Source organism: Moschus berezovskii, chromosome 9 (genome assembly GCF_049115385.1).
Source record: "Moschus berezovskii isolate FMDL1 chromosome 9, NW_MosBer_1.0, whole genome shotgun sequence".
Classification (NCBI taxonomy): Eukaryota; Metazoa; Chordata; class Mammalia; order Artiodactyla; family Moschidae; genus Moschus; species Moschus berezovskii.
This window is the reverse complement of record NC_142468.1, coordinates 90,254,734-90,279,222: the sequence shown is the minus strand read 5'-3', so window position 1 is coordinate 90,279,222 and position 24,489 is coordinate 90,254,734. Positions and strand designations below refer to the sequence as shown.

Sequence of the window (24,489 nt, the reverse complement as noted above, 5' to 3'; positions counted from 1 at the left end):
CCCACTTACCGAGCCTTTACACCTTTCCAATTTGCTTCAAATGCCAAGTGACCACACAATAGTCAACACTGAGTTCTTGGGCAACTTCTCCCATTAGTTGCAAGAGGATTAGCTTTGAGGATCCTCTCAGTTGGTCATTGTCAACTTCTGATGGCCAGTGACTGTGCTCCTCATTTTCAAGGCTCTAGTCTCCTTTGTAAAACTTCTTGAACCACCACTGCACTGTATGTTCATTAGCAGTTCCTGGGCCAAATGCATTCTTAATCTTGTAGGTTTTCTCCGCTGCTTTATGACCCATTTTGAATTCAAACAAGAAAATCGCTAGAATTTGCTTTTTGTCTAACATCATTTCCATAGTCTAAAATACAAATAAAATAAACAGCAAGTAATAATTCATTAACAAAATACATAAAGCAAGAAATGCACATTAAAATGATGTATAACAGCCACAATTAAGAATGTATTCCAATATCAAATGGCAAAGTTCAACAATGCAAAACTGAAATTATTTTGCACCAACCTAATAGAAAGATTCATTTGTGTCACATTTTAGATTCCTCACTGGAAAAGACTCTGATGCTGGGAAAGGTTGGGGGCGGGAGGAGAAGGGGACGACAGAGAATGAGATGGCTGGATGGCATCACCGACTCTGTGGACATGACTTTGAGTGTACTCCGGGAGTTGGTGATGGACAGGGAGGCCTGGCGTGCTGTGATTCATGGGGTCGCGGAGAGTCGGACACGACTGAGCGACTGAACTGAACTGAACTGATATAAGTGATAATCATACAGTATTTGTCTTTCTCTGATTGACTTAGTATAATAATCTCTGATCCATTCATTTTGCTACAAATGGCATTACTTCATTCTTTTTTATGGCTGAGTAGTATTCCATTGTTTGTATGAACCACATCTTCTTTATCCATTCATCTGTCAATGGACATTTAGGGTGCTTCCATGTCTTGGCTATTGTGAAGAGTGCAGCTATGAACATAGGGGTGCATGTATTTTTCTGAATTAGTTTTGTCCAGATACATGCACAAGTGTGGAAATGTTGGATCATATGGTAATTCTATTTTTAGTTTTCTGAGGAACCTCCATTCTGCACCAACTTAACATTCCCACCAACAGTGTAGAAGGTTCCCTTTTCTCCATATCCTCTCCAGCATTTGTTACTTGTAGACCTTTTAATGATGGCTATTCTGACCAGTTTGAGGTGGCACCTCATGGTAGTTTTGATTTGCATCTCTAATAACTGGCAGGGCTACCCTTGTGGTTCAGTGGTAAAGAATCTGCCTGCCAAGCAGGAGACACAGGTTTGATCCTTGGGTCAGGAAGATACCCGGAGAAGAAAATGGCAACTCACTTCAGTATTCTTGCCTAAGAAACCCCGCGAACAGAGTAGCCTGGCAAGCTACAGTTCACTGGGGTCACAAAAGAGTCGGAGACGACTTAACAACTAAACAACAATTAGCAATGACAAGCATCTTTTCATGTGCCTCTTGGCCACCCGATTGTCTTCTTTGGAGAAATGTCTGTTTAGGTCTTACGCCCATTTTTCAACTGGGTTGTTAAGAGTTGTCTGTATATTTGGGAAATTAAGCCCTTGTTGGTCGTATCACTTGCAATATCTTCTCCCACTCCGACAGGCTCTTTTTGTTTTGTTTGCGGCTTCCTTTGCTGCAAGGGCTTCAAAACTTTGATTAGGTCCCATTTGTATATTTTTGTTTTTACTTCTGTTGCCTTGAGACTGACCAAAGAAAATATTGGTATGATTTATGTCAGAGAATGCTTTGCCTATCATCTCTTCTAGGAGTTTTATAGTGTTTTTCCTTGTACTCAAGTCTTTAAGCCATTTTGAGTTTATTTTCCTGTGTGGTGTGAGGATGTGTTCTAACTTCACTAATTTAAATGCAGTTGTCCAACTTTCCCAGTACCACTTGCTGAAGAGGATGCCTTTTCCATCTTATATTCTTGCCTCCTTTGTTGAAGATTAATTGAACGTGTGTGGGTTTATTTCTGGGCTTTCTATCTAGTTCCACTGATCCACATGTCTGTTTTTGTACCAGCAGCGCACTACTTTGATTACTGTAGCAATGTCTGAAGTCTGGAGGGTTATGCCTCCTGTTTATTGTTTTTCCTCAGGATTGCTTCCACAATTCTGGTTCTTTCACAGTTCCCTATTTAGGATTATTTGTTCTAGTTCTGTGAAAAACGTCATGGGTAATTTGACAGAGATTGTGTTAAATCTGCATGTTGCTTTGGGCAGTATAGCCATTTTAACTATTAATTCTTCTAGTCCAAGAGCATGGGATATTGTTCCATTTCTTTGAGTCATCTTCAATTTCCTTTATTAATGTTCTATAGTTCTCATCATAAAAGTCTTTCACCTCCTTTGTCGGGTTTATTCCTAGGTTTGTGTGTGTGTGTGTGCGCATGTGTGTGTGTGTGATTTAAAAAAAAAAACAAAAATCCAATCAAAGGATGGGAAGATCTTAATAGACATTTCTCCAAAGAAAACATACAGATGACCACGAGGCACATGTAAAGACATTCAACATCACGATTAGAGAAATGCAAATCAAAGCTACCATGAGGTACCACCTCACACCAGTCAGAATGGCTGAATGGACATCATCAAAAAGTCTACAAATAATAAATACTAGAGAGTATGCGGAGAAAAGGAAACTCTCCTACACTGTTGGTAGGAATGTAAGTTGGTGCAGCCATCATGGAAAACAGTATGGAGGTTCCTCAGAAACTAAAAACAGAATTACCATATGATACAACAATCACACTCCTGGGCATGTATCCAGAGAAAAATATGGTTCAAAGCGATACATGAATGCCAAAGTTCACTGCAATGCTGTTTGCAATACCCAAGACATGGAAGCAAACTAGATATCCACTGACAGATGAATGGATAAAGAAGATGTGCATTTATACAATGGAGTATCACCTAGTCGTTAAAAAGAATAAAATGCCATTTGCAGCAACATGGATTGACCTACAGATTATAATACTAATTAAGTCAAACAGAGAAAGACAAATCACATGATATCACTTAAATACAGAATCTTTTTTTAAAAAAGATACAAATGAATTTATCTACAAGACAGAAACAGACTCACAGACTTAGAGAACAAACTTAACAGTTACCTGGGGAGGAACAGATTGGCAGTTTGGGACTGATAAGTACACAATGCTATATTTAAAATAGATAACCAATAAGGACCTACTGTATAGCACAGGGAACTCTGCTCAATACTCTGTAGTAACTTACAGGGAAAGAATTTAAAAAGAACACATACATGTGTATACATGTGTATGTGAATCACTTTGCTGTACATCTGAAATTAATACAACATTGTTAATGAACTATGAAATAAAATCAAAAATTTTTAATAAAATTTTAAAGGTTTTTTTTTTTACAGTCTCTTTCTGATATTTCATTGTTAAAGAAATGCAACTGATTTCTATATGTGCATCTTGTATCCTGCTTCCTTGCTGAATTCATTTATCAGTTCTAGTGTTTCTACGTGGAGTCTTTTAGGTTTTCTATATATAGAATGTCACCTACATATAATGACAATTTTATGAGGTTATTTCTTTTAAACTTCAAATTTTACTCACTGTAATAAAGCTAGCTGCCCAGACATGAAAAAACAAAAATTCTAAATAAAACTTAAAACTAGAAAAAATCTGATTGGGTTTCACATTAAAAAGATTCAATTTATGTGACAGGATACTCCAAGTCACCATTTTCCAAACCAGGTTCATAGGGTTAATAGATATTCAAAGTAATATGGTGTTATGGTAAAACCAATCAAGGAAATTCAAGATTCTGTAATTCCCCACCATGCCCTACCTTCTCAAATAATATTCACACTTTAAAGGTCCTAAGTCCTACAGAAGAAGTATGTTAACTTTGTATCCAACATTTTGCCAAGTTACCTGGCCACTAAACTCTTCATTATTACTATTGTTCAATCACTGTCATCTCATTTCCTAGCACTTCACAAAAAAAGAATTTTAGAAAAACCAACAAGATCTTCAAGTTTTCCACTGTACACCTGTTGTTATAGCAACATTATTAAAAGCAGCACCTTCCACTCTTAAAAGTGTCCCACTTTGGATGATAAATTATATGGTCACCCTAGAATTAAAAGACATATTTTAAAGCATGTGAACTACCTTTGCCAAATGCCAAATAACAGGGCCAAGTTACTACATGCAGTTAAAATGTCATATAGACGATGATTAATCCTGATCTCTTTTTCTCAAACTTCTGAAAAAATTCTCCACTAGCAATCATATATATTTTCAAAATACTCTGGACTATTGAATTCTCGCTAAATGAACTCACAAACCAGATGCACGGTGAAAGATATCTGTAATTGCATAATTTTTAAAAAGTGTCTATTATATATAATTATAAGGAAAGGAAAACGAAGACATTACAGCACGTCCACACAAGACATTTCATGTTTTAAAAGGTATTTTTAAAAATTATTTCAGTTCTCAATTGTAGAAGGTCCTTAGAATTCTTGACCCTATTTTCACTCACTTCAATCTTCCTAGATGAACTCAACCATCTCATAACATTTTGAGGTTAACAATACCCAAATCTTCATTTCTAGCCTAGTCCTTGTCTTCTGAATGACAATGTTAAACACTTCTATGTCCCAGAAGTAGTCAGTTCAACACGTCCAAACCTAACAAATCAAACTTCTCTCATACCACTTAACCAGTTAACCAAGCCAGAAAACTTCTATACCACCTTCTCCCTCACTCACATCTATTTTCCAAGTCACATCAATCCTACCACTTTAAATGTCTATTACCACTTTAATTAAGACTACCATGATCCCTTTCCTAGATGTCTGTAAGAAATTCAAGTGTTCTCCCCATCTCCAATATTATCTTTTCAAGTCATTCTTCACACTAGAGGTCTTTCTAAAATAGAAAGATGATCATGTCACTCTTGAGCTTAAATCTTTCATGATTAGCCACAACACTAAGGATAAAGCCCAGATTTCTCAGCATGGCCTAAGAGATCCTTCATGATCCAGTCCTGGACACTGCCACTGCTGCTGCTGCTAAGTCGCTTCAGTTGTGTCTGACTCTGTGCGACCCCACAGATGGCAGCCCACCAGGCTCCCCCGTCCCTGGATTCTCCAGGCAAGAACACTGGAGTGGGTAGCCATTTCCTTCTCCAATGCATGACACTAAGAGCCCTGTTAACCAGCTTTCCATCCTCCAGGACTTTCATACAAATGCTGTTTTTCAATAACTCTTCTCCCCTCTCCCAACCTAATCTTTTTCTAGTTAATTTTAACTCATTCAGATCACACCTTAGAAGTCATCAACTTTGGGATACTTTCCACAGGCTATCCTCAGTATTAGTAAATTTACCTTCTTAACGTGCTCTATGATTTAACCCAACACAGTTCTCATGCCAAAATGCAGAGGAGCCCTATTTATTCGTCTACTTTCTACCAAACCGTAAGCTCAGTCTATACAAACTGTGTTTTTTTCACTGTCAAAGAACATGAGTAACAATGTTCTGGCATCTCGATTATTATAAACCATATTGGCAGTGTAAACCTATTAGAAATTATATGTATTCTCTCTCACAAATAAGGACATTATATAATTCTGCTCAGTGCCTACTCAGCATGTTATTGCTATTGAAAGAATACTTAATTTGGACAGGTAAAGAATTTTATTCTTAATCCTACAAAAATGGGGGAGTTACAGAAACTTCTCCAGTTGCAGAAATGTAGGGCTAAGGAAGAGACTGACATATAATCAAAAAGGTCATCTGACTAAAACTGAAAAGGGAAATTAAGATACGGGACCAATTTAGGGGTTGTTAATATCAGCATGAAACTATGAGAGTCTGAAATAATAAGGGTGATAGCAGGGAAGGAAAGGAAGGCACAACATTTAAAATATGTGACAAGACTTGGAAGTGAAGGATGTAGTTCAGAAATACACATAGGGAAGACTTCCTTGAGCACCCAAACTAGGTCAAATCTCCCTGTTACATGTGCTTATAGAATTTTGTTCTTTTCCTTTACAGAATTTAGTACAGTTTCAGACTCATAATTTCAACATGAAAAGTTCTGAAAATAATTTGGCTCCAGCTTTCCACAATTTGCATTACTCTGTTATATAGATATCCACACATGGATCTACTGGGTGTTCCATAAACATACCTCAATGTCTCTCATTACCTTCTTTCACGCTGTTCCCTCTGCTTGAAACAACCTCCCTGTAATCAACAACTTTTGAGAAGTCTCCTCTTTTGAGGACCAATTTAAAATAAGCTTGGCCAGAAGTGACTAGTCTTCCTCTCACAAATATACTTTTAACTATTTACACAGTTATTTTTTTTATAGCTTATTACAGTTGTTCTAGACATTTCTCTCCTCCACTAGAAAGGCAAAACTCCCTGAGGTTAGCTATGGGGTAGGGGTGCAGAGGTAGGTGTGAAAAGGCTGAACAGAAGGGAACTGCAAGCACAAACAGCAGCAGAAGAGAAAGTACCAGGAATTCAACAAAAGTAAGAACAACACCCACGCCCTCTCCTAACGGAGTCTTATATTGTGTACTACAGACCCAGCCTTTCCTCCTGCTCCTCAGGTTAGTTATTGGTGATACTACTTCTAGAAATCAATGCCCAAAAGAAATACAATGTAAGAGACAATGGTTAGCCACACACGGAGTTTAAAATTTTCCACTAATCACTCTTTAAAAAGTAAAGAGAAAAAGGTAAAATTCATTGTATATTTTGCTTAATGCAGTATATATCCAAAGCAGCATCATTCAAACATATAATCAATACAAAACAATTGAGATATATTCCTTTATTTTCATGCTATGTCTTCAAAATCTAGTGTATCTTTTTCTCACAGTCACATCTCAAATGCTCAATAGCCACATATATAATAAATAAACCACAATGGAAAAGAATATGAAAAGGAATATACATATATACACATTTATGTGTGTATAACTGAATCACTTTGCTGTACAGCAGAAATTTATAAATGAACTATACTTCAATAACAGTTTTTAAAAGCAAAAAAAAAAAAAAAAGTATTAACAAAGCAGCTCTAAAATAATATCCCTGTCATTCACTGGCTCCAAACCAATACCCTGGGCTGTATCTGACTCTTCTTCATTACTCTCCAACCTCACACACTTACTTCCATGGCCTCACCTTAGATCTTTGCACCAAAACCTGTACCACCTTCAAAAATCACCAATTCAAATATACCACTCTCCAACTACCCCCTATTCTTACGTGCTTAAGCACCTTCACTCCAGTAACTCAACTTTATCATGACCTCTAGTTAAGTGACATTTATCACTCTCCATCCCTTCAGCTTAGATTCCTTTTTTTGGGGGGAGGTATAGCATTAAACATTCCTGTGCAAAATCCCCATCCCCACTCTATGCCTGGCATACTCTACTTTTTCTAACTTTACAACTCAGGCAGACAGAAGAATGCATGCACACAGGCAAAGAGATGTTACAATACACTCATAATCATCCATCTCAATGGGTGTAGGCATCCTACTAAATTTTCCAGTAACCAGCAAACTTCCCACAGAAAGATAACTATTTCATATCTTTCCCTTGTTCCTCTCATATCTCCTTTCCCCCAACACTACCTTTAGGAAGCATAGCACTAATGTCAGTCACTCAGTCATGTCTGACTCTTTTCAACCCTTGGATTACAGCCCACCAAACTCCTCTGTCCATGGAATTCTCCAGGTAAGAAGGGATCTTCCCAACCCAGGGATTGAACCTCATTCTCCTGCACTGCAGGCAGATTCTTTACTGTCTGAGCTGCCAGGGAAGCCCACTTAGAAAGTGTACATAAAACCAATGACTTTCTCTAACAATGTTATTTGGTATATTTGATATTTTTAAAAACTTGCAAAATTAAACAGCATTTTTTGCTAATTATAAACATTTAGATTCATATAAGTGCAGGAGAACCAAATTATCTTTCATATAATATATGAAAACCATATATAACCATATAAACCATATATAACCATATAACCAGAATACCAGAATATAAGTTTCATGAGTGCAAAGAATCTATTTCATTCCCAACCTACTATTGAGCATCTAACCTAAGTATCTGGCACATAAAACAGCCTTCATTTTTGCTGATGGAATAAATAAGAACCTTGCTGTAAGCAACTGTGATATGGAAGGCCAAACTTGAAATAGGCAAAAGGAAGGGGGAGGAGAGAGTGCTTATTTGTTTTCAAGATTTAACACAGAATATCTATAGCCCAGAAAAGGCATAATTATTTCTACTTTATATAAGACTTTTAAAAGTGTATCAAACAAAACAATGAACAAAAATCAAATATAACTTTTAATGGTTTGCATGTGTGCGTGCTAAGTCACTTCAGTCATGTCCGACTCTTTATGACCCTATAGACTGCAGCCCACTAGGCTCCTCTGTACAAGGGATTCTTCAGGCAAAAATACTGGGGTGGGTTGCCATGACTTCCTCCAGGGGATCTTCCTGATCCAGGGATCAAACCCATGTCTCTTACATCTCCTGCACTGGCAGGCAGGTTCTCTACCACTAGTGACACCCAGGAAACCCTTTAATGGTTTATCCTTTAACGGTTTACGCATCCACTAAAAACCTAGATTTCTCCTATTTCTTCATAAACTATACCACAAACACATATAAATCTAAGCAATTCTGAACACTTAACCAAGTGTGGATCACTGTGGCCATTAACCAAAGCCCCTTTCTCTTCCCCAAACATCACTGAGCATAATTAATAGATTCCATGGGCATGAATATCTGCCACAGTTAGATCTATTTTCAAAACGAGGTCTCCAAAACTTTACCCTCCACTTGTGGAATCCTCCTCTTCAAAAAATGCTATGTCACATTTAGAAATTTATAAAACTGTGATATAATTAATAGTTTAATTAGAAGCAATGGCTTAAAAACAACCTTAGAAGTAAATAATACACAAAACTTATTTCACTACTAGTTTTGATTTTTAAAGTAAAATACATTAATAAAGCTGCATGGAGGAAGTGGGGATGAAACAGGATGTGGTTGCACAAAAGAAAGCCTCAAAGTTTTGGAATACTCTGTTAAGTTTGGTGTTTATCAGTCATCTATAAGTTATACATTGCTCTACAAAGTTATACATATTATTCTGCATATATATTTATTTTTCTAAATCAACCTTTCTCAGAAAAGAACACAATTCCTATTAACACTCAATATAAATCCTAATCAAACACTAGCAAATATTTAAGAATGGTCAAATATTTTGTATCACAAGCTTTGCAGCAAGTTTACAATGTCTTCCAGTTAAATACAAAACGACCATACACAAATATCTATCATACTCCCTCCCTAAAAGGAAGCATTGGAAGAACTGATGCTGAAGCTAAAGATCCAATACTTTGGCCACCTGATGCAAAGAGCCAACACATCAGAAAAGATCCTGATGCAAGCAAAGATTGAAAGCAGGAGGAGAAGGGGATGACAGACGACAAGATGGTTGGATGGCATCACCGACTCAATGGACATGAGTTTGAGCAAGTTCCAAGGGATGGTGAAGGACAGGGAAGTCTGGCATGCTGCAGTCCATGGAGTCGCAGAGTTGGACATGACTGAGGGACTGAACAACAACAAAAAGGAAGCATAAAGAATACAGGAAGAAAAAAAATTAATTCACAAGCTCAAACGACAGTAATTGATTGCTTAAAAGCAAAACAAAAGAAAAATAGGTCCATTCCTCTGACAAAACACAGAAAAGGAAAGGAAGAAAATTACTTAAAGGTTAATATGAGAAAACTTCTCAGAAATAAAAGACAAGTACCTCCAGACTGCGCCATCAAGTACTTCAGCACAATGAACGAAAAAACATCCACACAAAGTTTCCATATCATGAAGTCTGAGCACATATCATGAAGATCCTAAAACTTCCAGACAGGTCACTTGCAAAGGTTCAAGAACTGATACGTCACACTTTACTCCATACAATACGGAAATCATCTTTAGTTTATGAGAGTAAAGAAGAGAAAATGTCTATTTAGACTTATAGTTCAAACTAGAGTTTCAATCAACAGATAAAACAAGTCTTTAATTTTCTGAAAAGCTAAGATTTGTCAAAGATTTAACAGAAACTGAGTAAAATCGTTAATTTCAATGTTCACTTATTTAAATTTCTCCTGCTCCTAAAGATTTTGACTAACTTAGTGTGGCCAAAAAAAAAAAAAAAAAACAATACTTTTTAAAAACCATGGCGCAGGAAGGGTTGTGGGCAGGGGCAGACAGTTGGACAAAAAAGACAGGAATTTAAACGTCTGTATACATAAATTTTTCAAAATTAAAAGCTATTTTTATTAATCAAAATCATTCATATGTGAAAGTTGAGGAGAAACAATTAACGTTCTTAACTATATCAGGAATGCAGAGATTCAAAGTTAAGTAAAAGGTAGAGATCAATTACGCATGGCTCTACTGCCCGTCTTAAGCAGATAATTTACATGAGATAGTATGTGTCCATCTCCATCATCCTGATTCCTTTCCGTCAAGAATTATGTCTTAATTATCTTTGTATACTGATGATTAACACAGTAACAGGCACACAATATACACTCAAATATTTACTGAATAAATGAGTATAAGAAAAGGCCTAACTATATAGAAAGTAAAATACTCTCTTCAATACTACATTTTTAAAGAGACATAGAAGACTGTAAAAAGGAAAATATTAAAGGATCAGTTTTTAAATAAAATGAAAAAATTATTTTCATATTCAGTTCAGTCGCTCAGTCGTGTCCGACTCTCTGCGACCCCACGAATCGCAGCACGCCAGGCCTCCCTGTCCATCACCAACTCCCGGAGTTCACTCAAACTCATGTCCATCGAGCTGGTGATGCCATCCAGCCATCTCATTCTCTGTCGTCCCCTTCTCCTCCTGCCCCCAATCCCTCCCAGCATCAGAGTCTTTTCCAGTGAGTCAACTCTTCGCATGAGGTGGCCAAAGTATTGGAGTTTCAGCTTTAGCATCAGTCCTGCCAGTGAACACCCAGGACTGATCTCCTTGTAGTCCAAGGGACTCTCAAGAGTCTTCTCCAACACAAACACCAAAAGCATCAATTCTTCGGCGCTCAGCTTTCTTCACAGTCCAACTCTCACATCCATACATACGGGAAAAGCCATAGCCTTGACTAGACGGACCTTTGTTGGCATATTAACGAGGTATAATTCTGTGTGTCCTGTGTGCTCGCTTCTTCAAATACTCTATAAAGAAAGTGAAAGTGAAGCTGCTCAGTCATGTTTGACTCTTTGCGACCCTATGGACTGTAGCCCACCAGGCTCCTCTGTCCATGGGATTTTCCAGGCAAGAATACTGGAGAGGGGTGCCATTTCCTTCTCCAGGGATTGAACCCAGGTCTCCCACATTGCAGGCAGACTCTCTATTGTCTAAGTCACCAGGGAATCCCCTTCAAATAATCTAAACTCATAGCTAATTAATAAGAGCTTGCTCTTCATATCAATATCCTTTTCCCCCTTAAGTTTATTTGCAGAATTACCTTCAATAGAGGACAAACTCCCTGAATTCCAACAGTATTCACAGTATCCTCACCACTACCACCACCATCCTCACCATATGCACACAAACACCCATCAACTTCAGACTCCATTCCTTCAAATGGGTTATGCAATTAGAATGACAGATGTCTGAACAACAAAAAAAATGCACCACTTTTAACAAAGCTACAAAGAAAGCTGAAATCTGTATGCAAAACAAAATGTCCAGTATCACCCTCCACACTGCAGAATCACCTGTTAAAATCAGCAGTTTCCAGAGAATAACTCACTACAGTCTGAAGTGTTTACCTACAAGAAAACATGTTCGAAGCAACTAATCAGCCTGTAAGTAGCAAAGTTTAACCTACACAATAATTATAACACATTAATAGTTTATATGCAAATACGACTAATTACAAATGAGTCTTACCTGTATACTTTCCATTGGGCACAGCAGAATTGCCACTTATAAAAACTTAAAAATACTTGCCACATATACCAAGAAGTAACTTTGTAAAAGTAGTATGAAATTAAGGGTTATTAATTTTAATTGTTCACCCTTCCCAGTAGTCTCAACTATAGCTGGCCCGACCATCTAAAGAGTGAAAATTAATGGCAATTCCAAAATTCATGTTCTTTGCTCTAATTATGATCAAAGATTCAAAATACTTTAGAAAAGATCTTTCACCTTTAAGATACTACTTTATTTTGATATCACATATTAGAATAATCTTTGTGACAAAAATCCTCCTTTTCCAATCTTAGTTTGATATCTTGCAGAAAGATGCTTGCGATACAGAGGCTGAAGTTTTTCAAACAACTTTAAAGTTGTTTAAAGTAGAAAGTAGAAAGTTTAAAGTAGAAAGTGAAAAGCATTCAGGCCTGTAATCTCTAGGTCCCAGTTTAATACAACGGAGAAAGGGAGAAAACAAAATAGGTCAAATGCAAATCAACCATCTTATATATATGTGGTAAGAGCTAATAATGGGGCTTTCCAGGTTGTACAATGGTAAAGAATGCAAAAGTGATGAGGGTTCCATTCCTGGGTTGAGAAGATCCCCTAGAGTAGGAAATGGCAACCCACTCCAATATTCTTGCCTGGGAAATCCCATGGACAGAGGCACCTGGTGGGCTACAGTTCATGGGGTTGCAAAGAGTCAGACACAACTGAGGACGTATGCATGCAAGAGCTAATAAGATCTGCTAAAGAGGAAATTATCAGCTAAAATTAGGCTAGAGGACATCTGTATGGATTTTTCATTTATTTGAGCTATTTCCATCCCCTACTATAGAAAAAAAAAAAAAACAATGGCAATCAAGGGTTGAAACATAACCTTGAAAAAATAAAAAAAATCACACAATTCCCACACTATTACTGACTGAAAGTATTGGAGCACATTTATTCAGTTCAGTTCAGTAGCTCAGTCATGTCCGGCTCTGCCATGCCATGGACTGCAGCATGCCAGCCTTCCCTGTCCATCATCAACTCCCAGAGCCTACTCAAACTCACGTCCATTGAGTCGATGATGCCAATCAATGCAATGGAAACTTTTACTGCTTAGCATTTTTACTACAGAGACACAGGATACAATTAAACAGCTCTGCTTAGCAAACTTGCCTTGAAAATGGACCACTATTATCTATAAGCAAAACTTTTTTCTTTTAAATTATAAAAAATACCATGGATAAGATTGAGAAGGATATTCCCATTTTAAGCTACACTGTGCATCTTACATAAGAAGAGTGTTCAGGGTCTCAAAAGTTTTGACTCTCTGGGTTTTTTTATAGTCTTGAAAATAGAGGATTCCCCCCTCCAAAAAAACCTCTGCTGATTAAATCTATTCATGTTTACTGTATTACAAGTTAAAACTGGAATTGTTGTCTAATGGACATAATTTTAGTTTTATAAAACGTTCTGGATATTGGTTGCATAACAATATAAATATATTTAATAGTATTAAACTGTATACACTTAAAAGTGGATAAGAAGTAAATTTCAAGTTATGAATATATTACCATAACTTAAAACTTTTAAAGAAAAACAAATTAAAACAGAAAATTTTGAAAGATTGTCATTTAAAATATAACACATTGTTTGTTAAATCAAAATATTAAACTATTCAAAAACAAAAAAAGCAAAAATAGTCATTATTTGACATTTGTGCAAAGCTCTTTAATGTTTGGTTTAATAAAGACAGATTCATTTTCATATCCACTTTCACATCCTATCTGCATTAAGTTGTTCTGACTGGAGTACATGAAGAAAATTCAGCCGCATGCAGATATGTAGTGAGAAAAGATGCAATATTTCAATAGCCCTGCCAGGTAATTGGGGCTTCCCTGGTAGCTGAAACAGTAAAGAATCGCCGCAATGCAGGAGACTTGGGTTCGATTCCTGGCTTCGGAAGATCCTCTGGTGCAGGAAATGGCAACCCACTCCAGTATTCGTGATTGAAAAATTCCATGGACAGAGAAACCTGGCAGGCTACAGTCCATGGGGTTGCAAAGACTGGGATACAACAGAGTGACTTCCACTTTTTTTTTTTCAGATACGAATATTCTTTCATCCTTCACCGAAACTCAACAAGTGGCAGTTTCTTAAAGGCTGCTCCAATATGGAATGTGAATCAATGAACATTTCCTACTCTTATGTACTGAAATCCATTGACCTATCTTACATTTCCAATGGATCATTTTACCATTTTGTAATACCATGCAGTGACTATTCAGAAAATAATAGTTGAGAGTTATGTAGTCCTGCCAATGTTGATTTTGACCCTTTTACTATACAACTTCCCTATGACATTCATTAATAGCACCACTGATCTTATCCCCGCAAAAAAGTCAAGTATTGGGAAACTATCAAGCTCAAAGTGGTAAACACAAGTCTTCCAAAATTCTATTTTCACTTGAGAGCTAGGATTTTATCATTAGCAACAAATACTGTCAGTGTGTCTTGTGGTGCAAACTCACTTGATTTAGTTTTGAGAAAATGTCTGCCAAATACCCAAGTCTTCGTACTTTGTCAGCCATTCTTTCAAATAAAAATGGTATCCCATTTAAAAAGCAGCTAGTTCAGCATGCAACTCAAACAACTGTACAAGTTCTTTTTCTTGAATTAACCATCAGATTTGGTGTTTAGTAAAACTGGTTTACAGGACTTTCATCACACAAAATATACTTTAAAATGTGCTCAAGGATTGAGACATAAAAAAACTGAGTTTTACTGCTTCATCATCTTAATTCCAAGTACGTGATGATGTCCCAAACTAGTACAGTTTAATACTACTGCCTTAATTCACACAATTTTACCCACCACTGATTATGTAAATGCCAATGTAGCTAAAGGGCTTCCCTGATGTCTCAGATGGTAAAGAATCTGCCTGCAATGTAGGAGACCTGGGTTCAATCCCTGGGTCGAGAAGATCCCCTGGAGAAGGGAATGACTACCCACTCCAGTATTCTTACCTGGAGAATCCCCATGGACAGAGGAGCCTGGCAGGCTACAATCCATGGGGTCACAAAGAGTTGGACATGACGGAATGACTACCACTTTCAATATAGCAAACAATGCCTTACTTTTATTGAGAAAAATTTTGACCTGGAGGATTCCCCAGAAAGAGTCTGGAGAACTAACAGAGATCTGGGAAACAGACTTTGAGAACCACTGTAATAGCTGACGCATTACTAGGGTGATTAAGACACAAATATTTTTGGTACACATCCCTCTGTAAGTGTTTAAATACACGTTTACATGGTAATGCACTTCCCAGGCGGTGCTAGTGGTAAAGAACCTGCCTGCCAATGCAGGAGATATAAGAGACAAAAGTTCAATCCCTGCGTCGGGAAGATCCTCTGGAGGAGGAGGACATGACAATCCACTCCAGTATTCTTGCCTGGAGAAACCTATGGACAGAGAAGACTGGCAGGCTACAGGCCATAGAGTCACAAAGAGTCCGACATGACTGAAGCGACTTAATAGTAACAGTAACATGACAACATTCTCAAACCAACTGATGTCTAACACTTCATTCACAGTCATAACTCAAACATAATGAATGACAGAATATGACAGATACTTCCTAAATAAATAAATAATTACCAAATATCTACCATGTTAGACTCTGAGCTAGATGCTTCTACATTCCCTTTTTGGGGTAACTCACAGAAGCCCACAGACCAGGCTGATAATTTTAATATATGAGAAAATATTTACCCTGAAATCTTTCAGATCTTATTTTTTAGATTACACTTACGTGGCTACAAGAAAAAGTCTTAAAATTCACCATAAAGCATAAGATAGCATGTTTAAATTCTATTTTAAGCAGTATGCCATGAAGCTAAAAACAGGTTTGCTCACATTCAAAAACCCAAATACAAAATGAATTGCTTTGGCTGTGTGCTGCTAGCACGCCATCTAAAGCCTACATTCCATTTCTCCTCAAGCCAAACAACCCTTACCTGTCACAGTTTTCATTCCTATTTTTAAGGGAACCTCAAATGTAACTTTACTGGAGTTACATTAAACACTGTCAACTATTAAAAAAATTTAGAAAAACCATCGAGACAAGTTAAGAATTTTTAGACATATACACTGATAAATCCACAAGCTAAACCTCTACAAATATACATATGAAATATCTGCATTGTAAAAAAGAGAGAAACATTCTCACTTTGGAACAGGCAATGGAAAGAGTTTCAACATAGTATACTGTCAAGTGAAAAAACAAGTCAAAGGATATCATGTATAATGAGATTATGTATAGCAATGGATGTATATTCATTTAATAAATATTGAGTTCTATGTCCCTAATTTGATTCAAATCTAGACATATATAATAAACTACAAATACTATACAGACACAATTAAATGTCCACACACAGATAAATGAATACACAAAAGGCTACATATGATTCCATTTATATGAAGTGTTCAATATAGGCAAATTTATAGGGACAGAAAGCAGATAAGCAGTTGCCTGAGGGTGAGTGAGTTGTGGGCAATAGGGGTGATAGCTAAAGAATGCAAGATTTCTTGGAGGGAGAAGGGGAAAATATCCTGAATTTGGCTGCAGTAATAGTTACACAACTTCGTGAATATATTAATATTATAGTACCATTTAATTGTGCACATAATGGATGAAATGCATGGTATGTGAATTATACCTCAATAAAGCTTATGTTCTTTCCGCCTCAAAAAACAGGATACCAAAGTGGCTGCAAGGGGCGAAGGGTGGGTGGGGTGAAAATGAAGACAAAATTTTACTCTAGTTACTGCTGTATCATTACAATGAGAAATGTATTCATTTATTATCTGTATAACTTAAAGAAATGTGAAAGGTAAACCTAAAGCGAAACAGTTTTCAAAGATAGCATATTAAAAAGCAGAGACACTACTTTACCAACAAAGGTCCATCTAGTCAAAGCTATGGTTTTTCCAGTAGTCGTGTATGGATGGGAGAGTTGGACTATAAAGAAAGCGGAGCACCTAAGAATTGATGCTTTTGAACTGTGGTGTTGGAGAAGACTCTTTGAGAGTCCCTTGGACTGCAAGGAGATCCAACCAATTCATCCTAAAGGAAATCAGTCCTAAATATTCATTGGAAGGACTGATGCTGAAACTGAAACTCCAATACTCTGGCCACCTGATGCAAAGAACCAACTCACTGGAAAAGATTCTGATGCTGGGAAAGATTGAAGGCGGGAGAGAAGGGGATGACAGAAGATGAGATGGTTGGATGACATCACCAATGCGATGGACAAGAGTTTGAGTAGGCTCCAGGAATTGGTGATGGACAGGGAGGCCTGGTGTGCTGCAGTGCATGGGGTTGCAAAGAGTCAGACACAGCTGAGTGACTGAACTGAACTGAAAACAGTCTTCATAAATTATTCTGGATTCATCAAGCAGCCATGAAAAAAAGTGTGACAATATGACCCTATCTCAGAACACTGACAACTTAAGACTGTTATATAAATATATGCATCTGCTCCCTCACTAACAGAAACAAATCTTGAACGCAATTTGACAAGTATATCTTAGGCACCTACTGTGTCCACAGGGTAGGGATAAGGGAAAATGGAGTGGCATACAAAGCAGAACACTAGTCAACAACAAAAAAGCAAACTAGCTCTGGCTTTAAGTAAAAGACTTTTGCTATACAGTGGAGGAAGCAAAACATACACACAAAATGTACTGGGGTCAGACTAGAAAATCTTGAATACCAAACTGAGAGCTAACACTTTATCCTGCTTTCAATGAAAAGCCAGTGGAGTGACAGGATGAAAGGAGTGTTTGGGGAAAACTGACCTTTGGGCAACCAAAGGGGGAAATTAAAAGAAGAGAAGAATAGCAGGAAAGGTAAGAAAGAGATGAAGTTTTTGAAAACAGGAACATGTACAACAGTCCTATGAAAGTTATTGATATTTCAAAGTTACCAGCTAATGTTCAAAGGGTTTGTTTCTTGATCTAAGGTGAAGCAGAAAAGGAAAAAAAGAAGATTTCTTCATTTTGATGAATTTCAGAAGTTCATGACAAAGAATGAAGTTTTACCAGAAAATTCTGAGGGGACGGGAGACTTTGGGAGTTTTTTTCATGTGCTACCATGAAACAAAGAGTAGAGGAATCAAAACCAATAGGAGTTCCACAATTTTTAACATGGAAGAGGAAGTAGTAGTCACAAGGTAACAAATACTTTGTAGTAAGAGTAGCAAAAAATGCATAATAATTAGCACTATTTCTTAAATTGTAGCGAAGGAAAACTTTATATTTTTAAATTTCTCTATCACCTATCTCCAAAAAATCCCAGTGATAAAATCTGTTAAATGATGAAGATTTAAGTGAGGACCAAATTTAACATGTCAAAATTTAGAGTTTGATCAATTTCGTATCTTTAATTTCATTAGCTGCTCCTTCCACAGTGCAGTACTTTTCATATGTTGCACAAGTAATATTTTTAATTCAATTATCTCACATATGCTTTTATTAACTGATTTAACCCATAAGGTTCTTTAAGACAGAATAAATGTTTTCACTGCCAAAGGAACCTCCTCGCTCTAACAGCCTCCCCGAAACAATGTCACCTACCAATTTTATACTAAGGCAACACTTTGCTTTGAGATTAAAAATACAGTTAAAGCAAATATTCTCAAAATCTATTTCTATTTTCATAATCTATTTCATACTTTATCAAATGTTCTGATTCAGAACGTTTATATAATGTTGACTTATACAAAATCTATCTCTGCCATCATTTTATACCCTTATCTGTCAGATTTATAGGAACAGAAATAATAAAGGTATAGACAATGAACAAATCAAAAATTACTTTTCACTGAGCACTTCACCTAATCAAAATACTATTTGCACTGTTCCTGAAGCACAAAAAATGGTCTGCAGAATACATACATTTAGTTAGAATAAAACATTGGCAAACTTTTGTATCAGGCTGTTTGTCAAGTCATTGTTTAAAAAAGCAAAAAGTGGAAGTAACCCAACTGTCCAATGATAGGGTGTGTGTGTGTTAGTCAATGAGTCGTGTCCAACTCTCTGCGACCCCGTGGACTGTAGCCAGTCTATGGAATTATCCAGGCAAGAACACTGGAGTGGGTTGCCATTTCCTTCTCCAGGGGATCTTCCTGACCCAGGGATCAAACCCAGGTTTCCTTCGATGCAGGCAGATTCTTTACCATCTGAGCCACCAGAGAAGTGCAATGATAGGGTACCAGCTGAATAAAAGACAAAACAATGTTACCTTTCAGATGATCATAGAGACCTATACTGACTATCCTGGAAAGACAGCCTTGAAAACAGCAGATTACAAATAAAGAGTATGATCTCTCTCTTGTGTTGAATATACATATGCATTTGCTCTAAGAGAGAAAGTCTAAATGTACACCCAGATGCTAACCATGATATTTCTCTAAGTACTGAGATTACAGGTGCTATTTATTTTTTGTGCTTACTTTTCAGTATTCTCTGAAGTTTTCTCAAGTAAAACAATATCTGCAAGAATTAATGCCTATGATTCCAACTAGCAAACTCCAAACTCTTTCCTGCAGAAAGCCCAAGGAATATCCAAAAATACCTTGGCACAGAGCAAGAGGGAAAGTATTAGCAACAACATAGCTAGAATTCTTTGTGAGCGAGGCACCCTCAAGGGTTCCAGGACTGACATGGCACCCTGAAGGCAGCCTACAGCACAGAGTTTTGAAACCACAAGTCCTAGGCTCAAATCCCTGCCACTTTTTTCACTTGTATGACCTTGGACCAGTCATTTACCCTTTCTTGGCACACTTTGTCAATAAAAGGGAGATACTACCTGCCTTTCCTATCTCAAAGAACTGATGGAAAAATCAAATGAGATAATGTGATACTTTATGAACTGCAAAGTACCATATAAGGTATTATTCAAATACATATATTTAAAAACAAAATAAAACCAAGGTACTTGATGCCAGAGCAGAATACACTACAATCAATTCTATGATGTAATGACCAGCGGTTTTGTTTTTTAAGACTACATCTCATTATAAACACTGCAGCTTTTCAGAAACTTAGACAATTCTTCCCATTCCTACTACAACTCTAAGCCATTTGCTTTTCTTATCCCTAGTTACGAGCAAGAAAGGGTACAAATTACCCTGAACTCAAAAGCCTTTGCAAGAACCCTGGAGTAGCACGTTGATGGAGTTCACCAGGAGAAACCCAAGGTTAATCAGCTATGGACTCACCACTAAGCACTACTGCAATCAACAGGGATTACAAGAGACTCTTTGAAGAGAAAGACAATACGATCACCCAGGAGAAAACAGCAGAGGAATAGGAGATATTTCAAAACTATTATATGAAATACTTAAAACCAGAGTGTCTTACAAATTGTTTTTAAATGCTGTTCATAAAAATGGTGATTTAAAACAAAAACCATCTAAATGTGGCACTTTAGCAAGGCAAGTTATGGAGATTCAAATCAAACTCATGAATAAATTGTCAGATTTACTTGCTTCCATCTAAAATAAAAGCAGACAAATTACACCACAAAGACCAAAATTAAATGGCTAGTTCTTGAAAACAGAGAGGCAGAATACAACAACATAATTTACTGACAGGCTTGTATAGATACTACTTTTAAAGGTATGGTTTTTAAAGTATGATTTCTCTTCCCATTGAATTCCATTATTTACTTCACTAAATGATAATGAATTTCTTCCTTTCCACTGTTCCTCCTGAGGTAAGATGGCAATATAACCCAATTTGACTTTTAATGCAAAAAGTATTTGTAATTTTTTACAGTACTTTAAGAGAAGCTATATGAAGCTGTCAGATTAACTTCCAAGATCATCTGGCCATCACACCCTCCTGCTTTTAAGCTCCTAAAGATAATAAAATGCTCACTCTCTACATTCTTACAAATGTCATTTATGGGTATTCCCCTAATGAAAAATTAAACCTTCCATAAACAAATGAGTACAGAGAATTTTTTGATATGAATGACTCACAATATAATTTTTATTGGCAGTATCTGTAAGTGTTGCAGCTTGCACTTGCAGAAGATACAGATCTATCCATTTTCCCCATCTGATCCTGCAGATTTGTTATAGATTTAAAGGAACTCACTAAAATGGGTCATGAGGAAAAACATTTACAACCCACATTTCTTTTTGCTATGGATTGTATTCATAATTAAGACAACATATCACTGTATTTACTCTAAGTCTCACAGCTGGAAATCCATTGGAATACTGTGTTGTCACCTAACACTTAAAAAAAAAAAATCTGAGTTTTTCTTAATTCTTACTCTGATTTTTCATTCCTTATTAGGAATAAATGCTATCTACCTCCAAAAACCACACACACACATACAAAACCACTTAGAAAATATAATTTCCAAAAGTACCTCCCAAAGCTTACTGCAGAGAAAATTATATATACACATTCCCAAGTAACTATGGTAGGCGTTCCTAAGATCATCTCCTCCCCTTAAAAAAAAAAAAAGCAGCAAATGTAACCACAATCAAATATAAACAAAATGTTTAACACAGCTATCACCAACTAAGCAATTTATCACAGCTCCTCAAAGTACTTGGTACACACAATGACAGACCAGTATGTCAAGAGCAGTTATTACAATTTGAAGAAAAAAACACTGTACAACAGAACATAATAATAGAAACAACTCCTTTAGAAAAACTCAAGCAGATTCTGGAGAAAGCAAAACAGGAGACCAGTTTTAGAAAAATAACGTTTCCCCCCATGTGTTTAGCATTTATCCGATGCAGGCTCATTTTTGTAAAGAGAAACTTTACCTAACAAGACTCACACCAGGGATCTGATCTATCCCCAAAGGCACTTTCTTAAAATGAGAAAGAACAAAGGAGGAAATCTCCCAGCATGTGCTTTCCATACCAGTTTCTTTGGACAGCATCAAGAGTGACAACATAGCCAGCACAGGCTTTTCAGCTTTACTCTGTAGTCCACGTATAACAGAACTGATTAGCTATCATTCAGAAGGATTCCTAACAAAATAAATACTAGAAAGCAAAGATTACAGCGACACAGTGACTACATTTTACAACTACAGAAAAAACGTACCTTAAAGTTGCATACTTTTTTATTTTAAGAGTTTATTTTAAGAGTTAATTCAAATTCCTGGGGCTTTTTCATTTAAATCAATAGTTTGAAACTAGAAAAAACGAAACCACCCATTCTAGATTTGCTCTCCCTTAATTTGCAATTAGAAGTAAAAAGAATGACGCTGAAAGGCAGGGTCTAAATATACATATTTTGTAATGTTAACACTGAAAAATTACTGGGAAAAACGATCTCTCGGCGAAGCTTTCCAGTGAAAAACTCTCCAGAAACAAACCTGGCGTTTGCCTGTTCTAGGAGTTATCGTTTCATTATAACAGAGATAATTCTTTAAACAATTTTTACTAATTAGGAAAAGACGACTCTCCCGCCAGGATTTACAACTGTATATCCCAATCTCCAACTCTGACAGCGATGTCAGTTCTCTGGGTCAGGATACAACCAGCTGCTCGGTTCACACGTAGGAAAAAACAGAGAAGGGAATATCGCGTTCAGAGCCTCGAAATAATACGCGTTAGTTAAAAACTGCTTGCTACTAAACCAAAATTATTCAAGCGGAGCCCCATTTGTCACAATTCAATCACAAGGGTTCCACCCCCCTCCCCCAACTGCTTGTGTAGTGGTATATCTGCTTCGGTAAAGAAGCCATCATCAGGTAAAGATTGGGGTGGGAGAAAAAGCGGGGAAAAGGGGGCACCCTTTCATCCAATTTCGCGAGGCGTGAGTAATTGGTACAGTTGAGAGGAACGGAGGAACGTTCTATTTCACTGGAGGTTGAAGTAGGATGAGGGGACAATTTCGTTCAAATCAACATGGCCAGCAAGATGTCCCTACAAACAAAAGGCAACGGGGGGATATAAACACGAACCATTCACCTCCATCAGCTATAGCATCGCCATCATGGTGTGTGCAGAGACCCCCGAAGGCTCCTCTCACCCTCCACACCAAGCCAAAAGGAAGAGATGGAAAAGAAGGGAGAGAAGCTGCTTCCCACCACCTACCATTGCTTCCAAATACACACCCTTCGAGGGGGTTTCTCCCCGCGGTTGCCCGGAATCAGAGAGAAAGAGTGCCGTCCCGCCCAGGCAGGCTCCCCCGCTACCCCCGAGTCGAGCCTCAACGCCAGTCCGGGGTTCACTAAACTTTACCGGAGCTTCTCCCCTACATCCCCACTCCATCGCCCCGGGATCGCGCAGCCCGCAAACGGGCACCCGGGGCGCCTCCTGACAGGCGGGTAGCAGGGGAGAGCCGAGTCCGGGGCGGGGGCGGCAGGGAGCCACGGAGGGGCGGGGCGGCCAGAGCCAAGTTCCCGGGGGTCTGAGGAGAGCGCCTGACAGCAGCCCGGGACTGCGGAGGAGGAAGAGGAAGCAGCAGCGGGGAGGTTTCCCGATGCCCCCGACACCAACACCCGTCCCCTGCCCCCGCTCCTCACGGGGGGCGGGGAGGCTGCCTGGAAGGTGAGGAAGCCGCGCCCCAGAGACAGTCGCGGCCCCCACCTCCGGACGCCCGATCTCTTCCCCCGCCACCCCCGCCAGAGGCGCCCACAACAATAACACGCCGGGGACGACCCGTCAGCGCCCCCGAGGCGCCCGGGGCCCGCGGCCCGCCGCTGCCGGGCCCCCTCAACTGGGGCCGGGCGCGCCGATCCTCTCTACAACTCCAGGCCCGTGTGGAGCCAAGCCCAAGCGGCCCCCCAGGGTCGGACCCATCCCCCCCGGCACAAGCGGCGCCGTCTCCGCGGCCGAATATTAGAAGTGAATTCGAGCTGCGCTTTACCTTTAGTTCCGCACTGTCCGCCATCTTGCGTCTGTCAGCGCAAGCGCAGTGAACCTCGCCGGGGGCCGCCGCTAGACCCGCCCCTCTGGCCCGCCTGGCCCCGCCCCGGCCCGGCCCCTCTCTCCCCTCCACCTCCCCGGCCCGCCCCGGGCCTCCGCCCCGCTCCGGGCGCTCGCAGCCCCGCCCCGGGCACGCACAGCTGCGAGACGGGCACGTACCATTTAAATAATGGCGCCAAGCGAGGAGGTTTGACAGTTACTCCCCCCTTCCTCCCCGCCCCCCATCCTTGCCCGGCTGGCGCCTTCAGGGAAGGGCCGGGGCTGGAGGGCTACTGGCCTGAGCCCCGCCCCTGCGCGGCCTGTGGAAGCCTTCTGCAAAGCCCCGGTACCTGCAGCCACAGCAAACAGTAATGCCCCTCTCCCCTAATCAGCAAGTCCTTTTCAGCACCTGCTACCTGCGAGGCTTCACGTGGGCTGCAAATAACAGTCCGTTACATTTCAAGGATCACTTGAAGCATTTCC

At 38.7% G+C, this 24,489-nt stretch overlaps 1 protein-coding gene across 3 annotated transcripts in view; it reads right to left on the bottom strand.

Annotated features, from left to right (window-relative positions):
- PIAS1 (protein inhibitor of activated STAT 1) overlaps window positions 1–24,042 on the bottom strand; it is a 129,228-nt gene extending 105,186 nt beyond the window's left edge. The window contains exon 1 of one of the 3 annotated variants that reach the window (XM_055436516.2): window positions 23,969–24,042. In XM_055436516.2, the coding sequence (XP_055292491.1) occupies window positions 23,969–23,992 (24 nt within the window). In that variant the 5' untranslated portion in view covers window positions 23,993–24,042. Of the gene's footprint in view, window positions 1–23,193; window positions 23,545–23,968 lie in introns of those variants that run through there. The other 2 variants (XM_088839934.1, XM_088839935.1) reach the window with 2 other exon arrangements.
- Window positions 24,043–24,489: the final 447 nt, after the last annotated feature.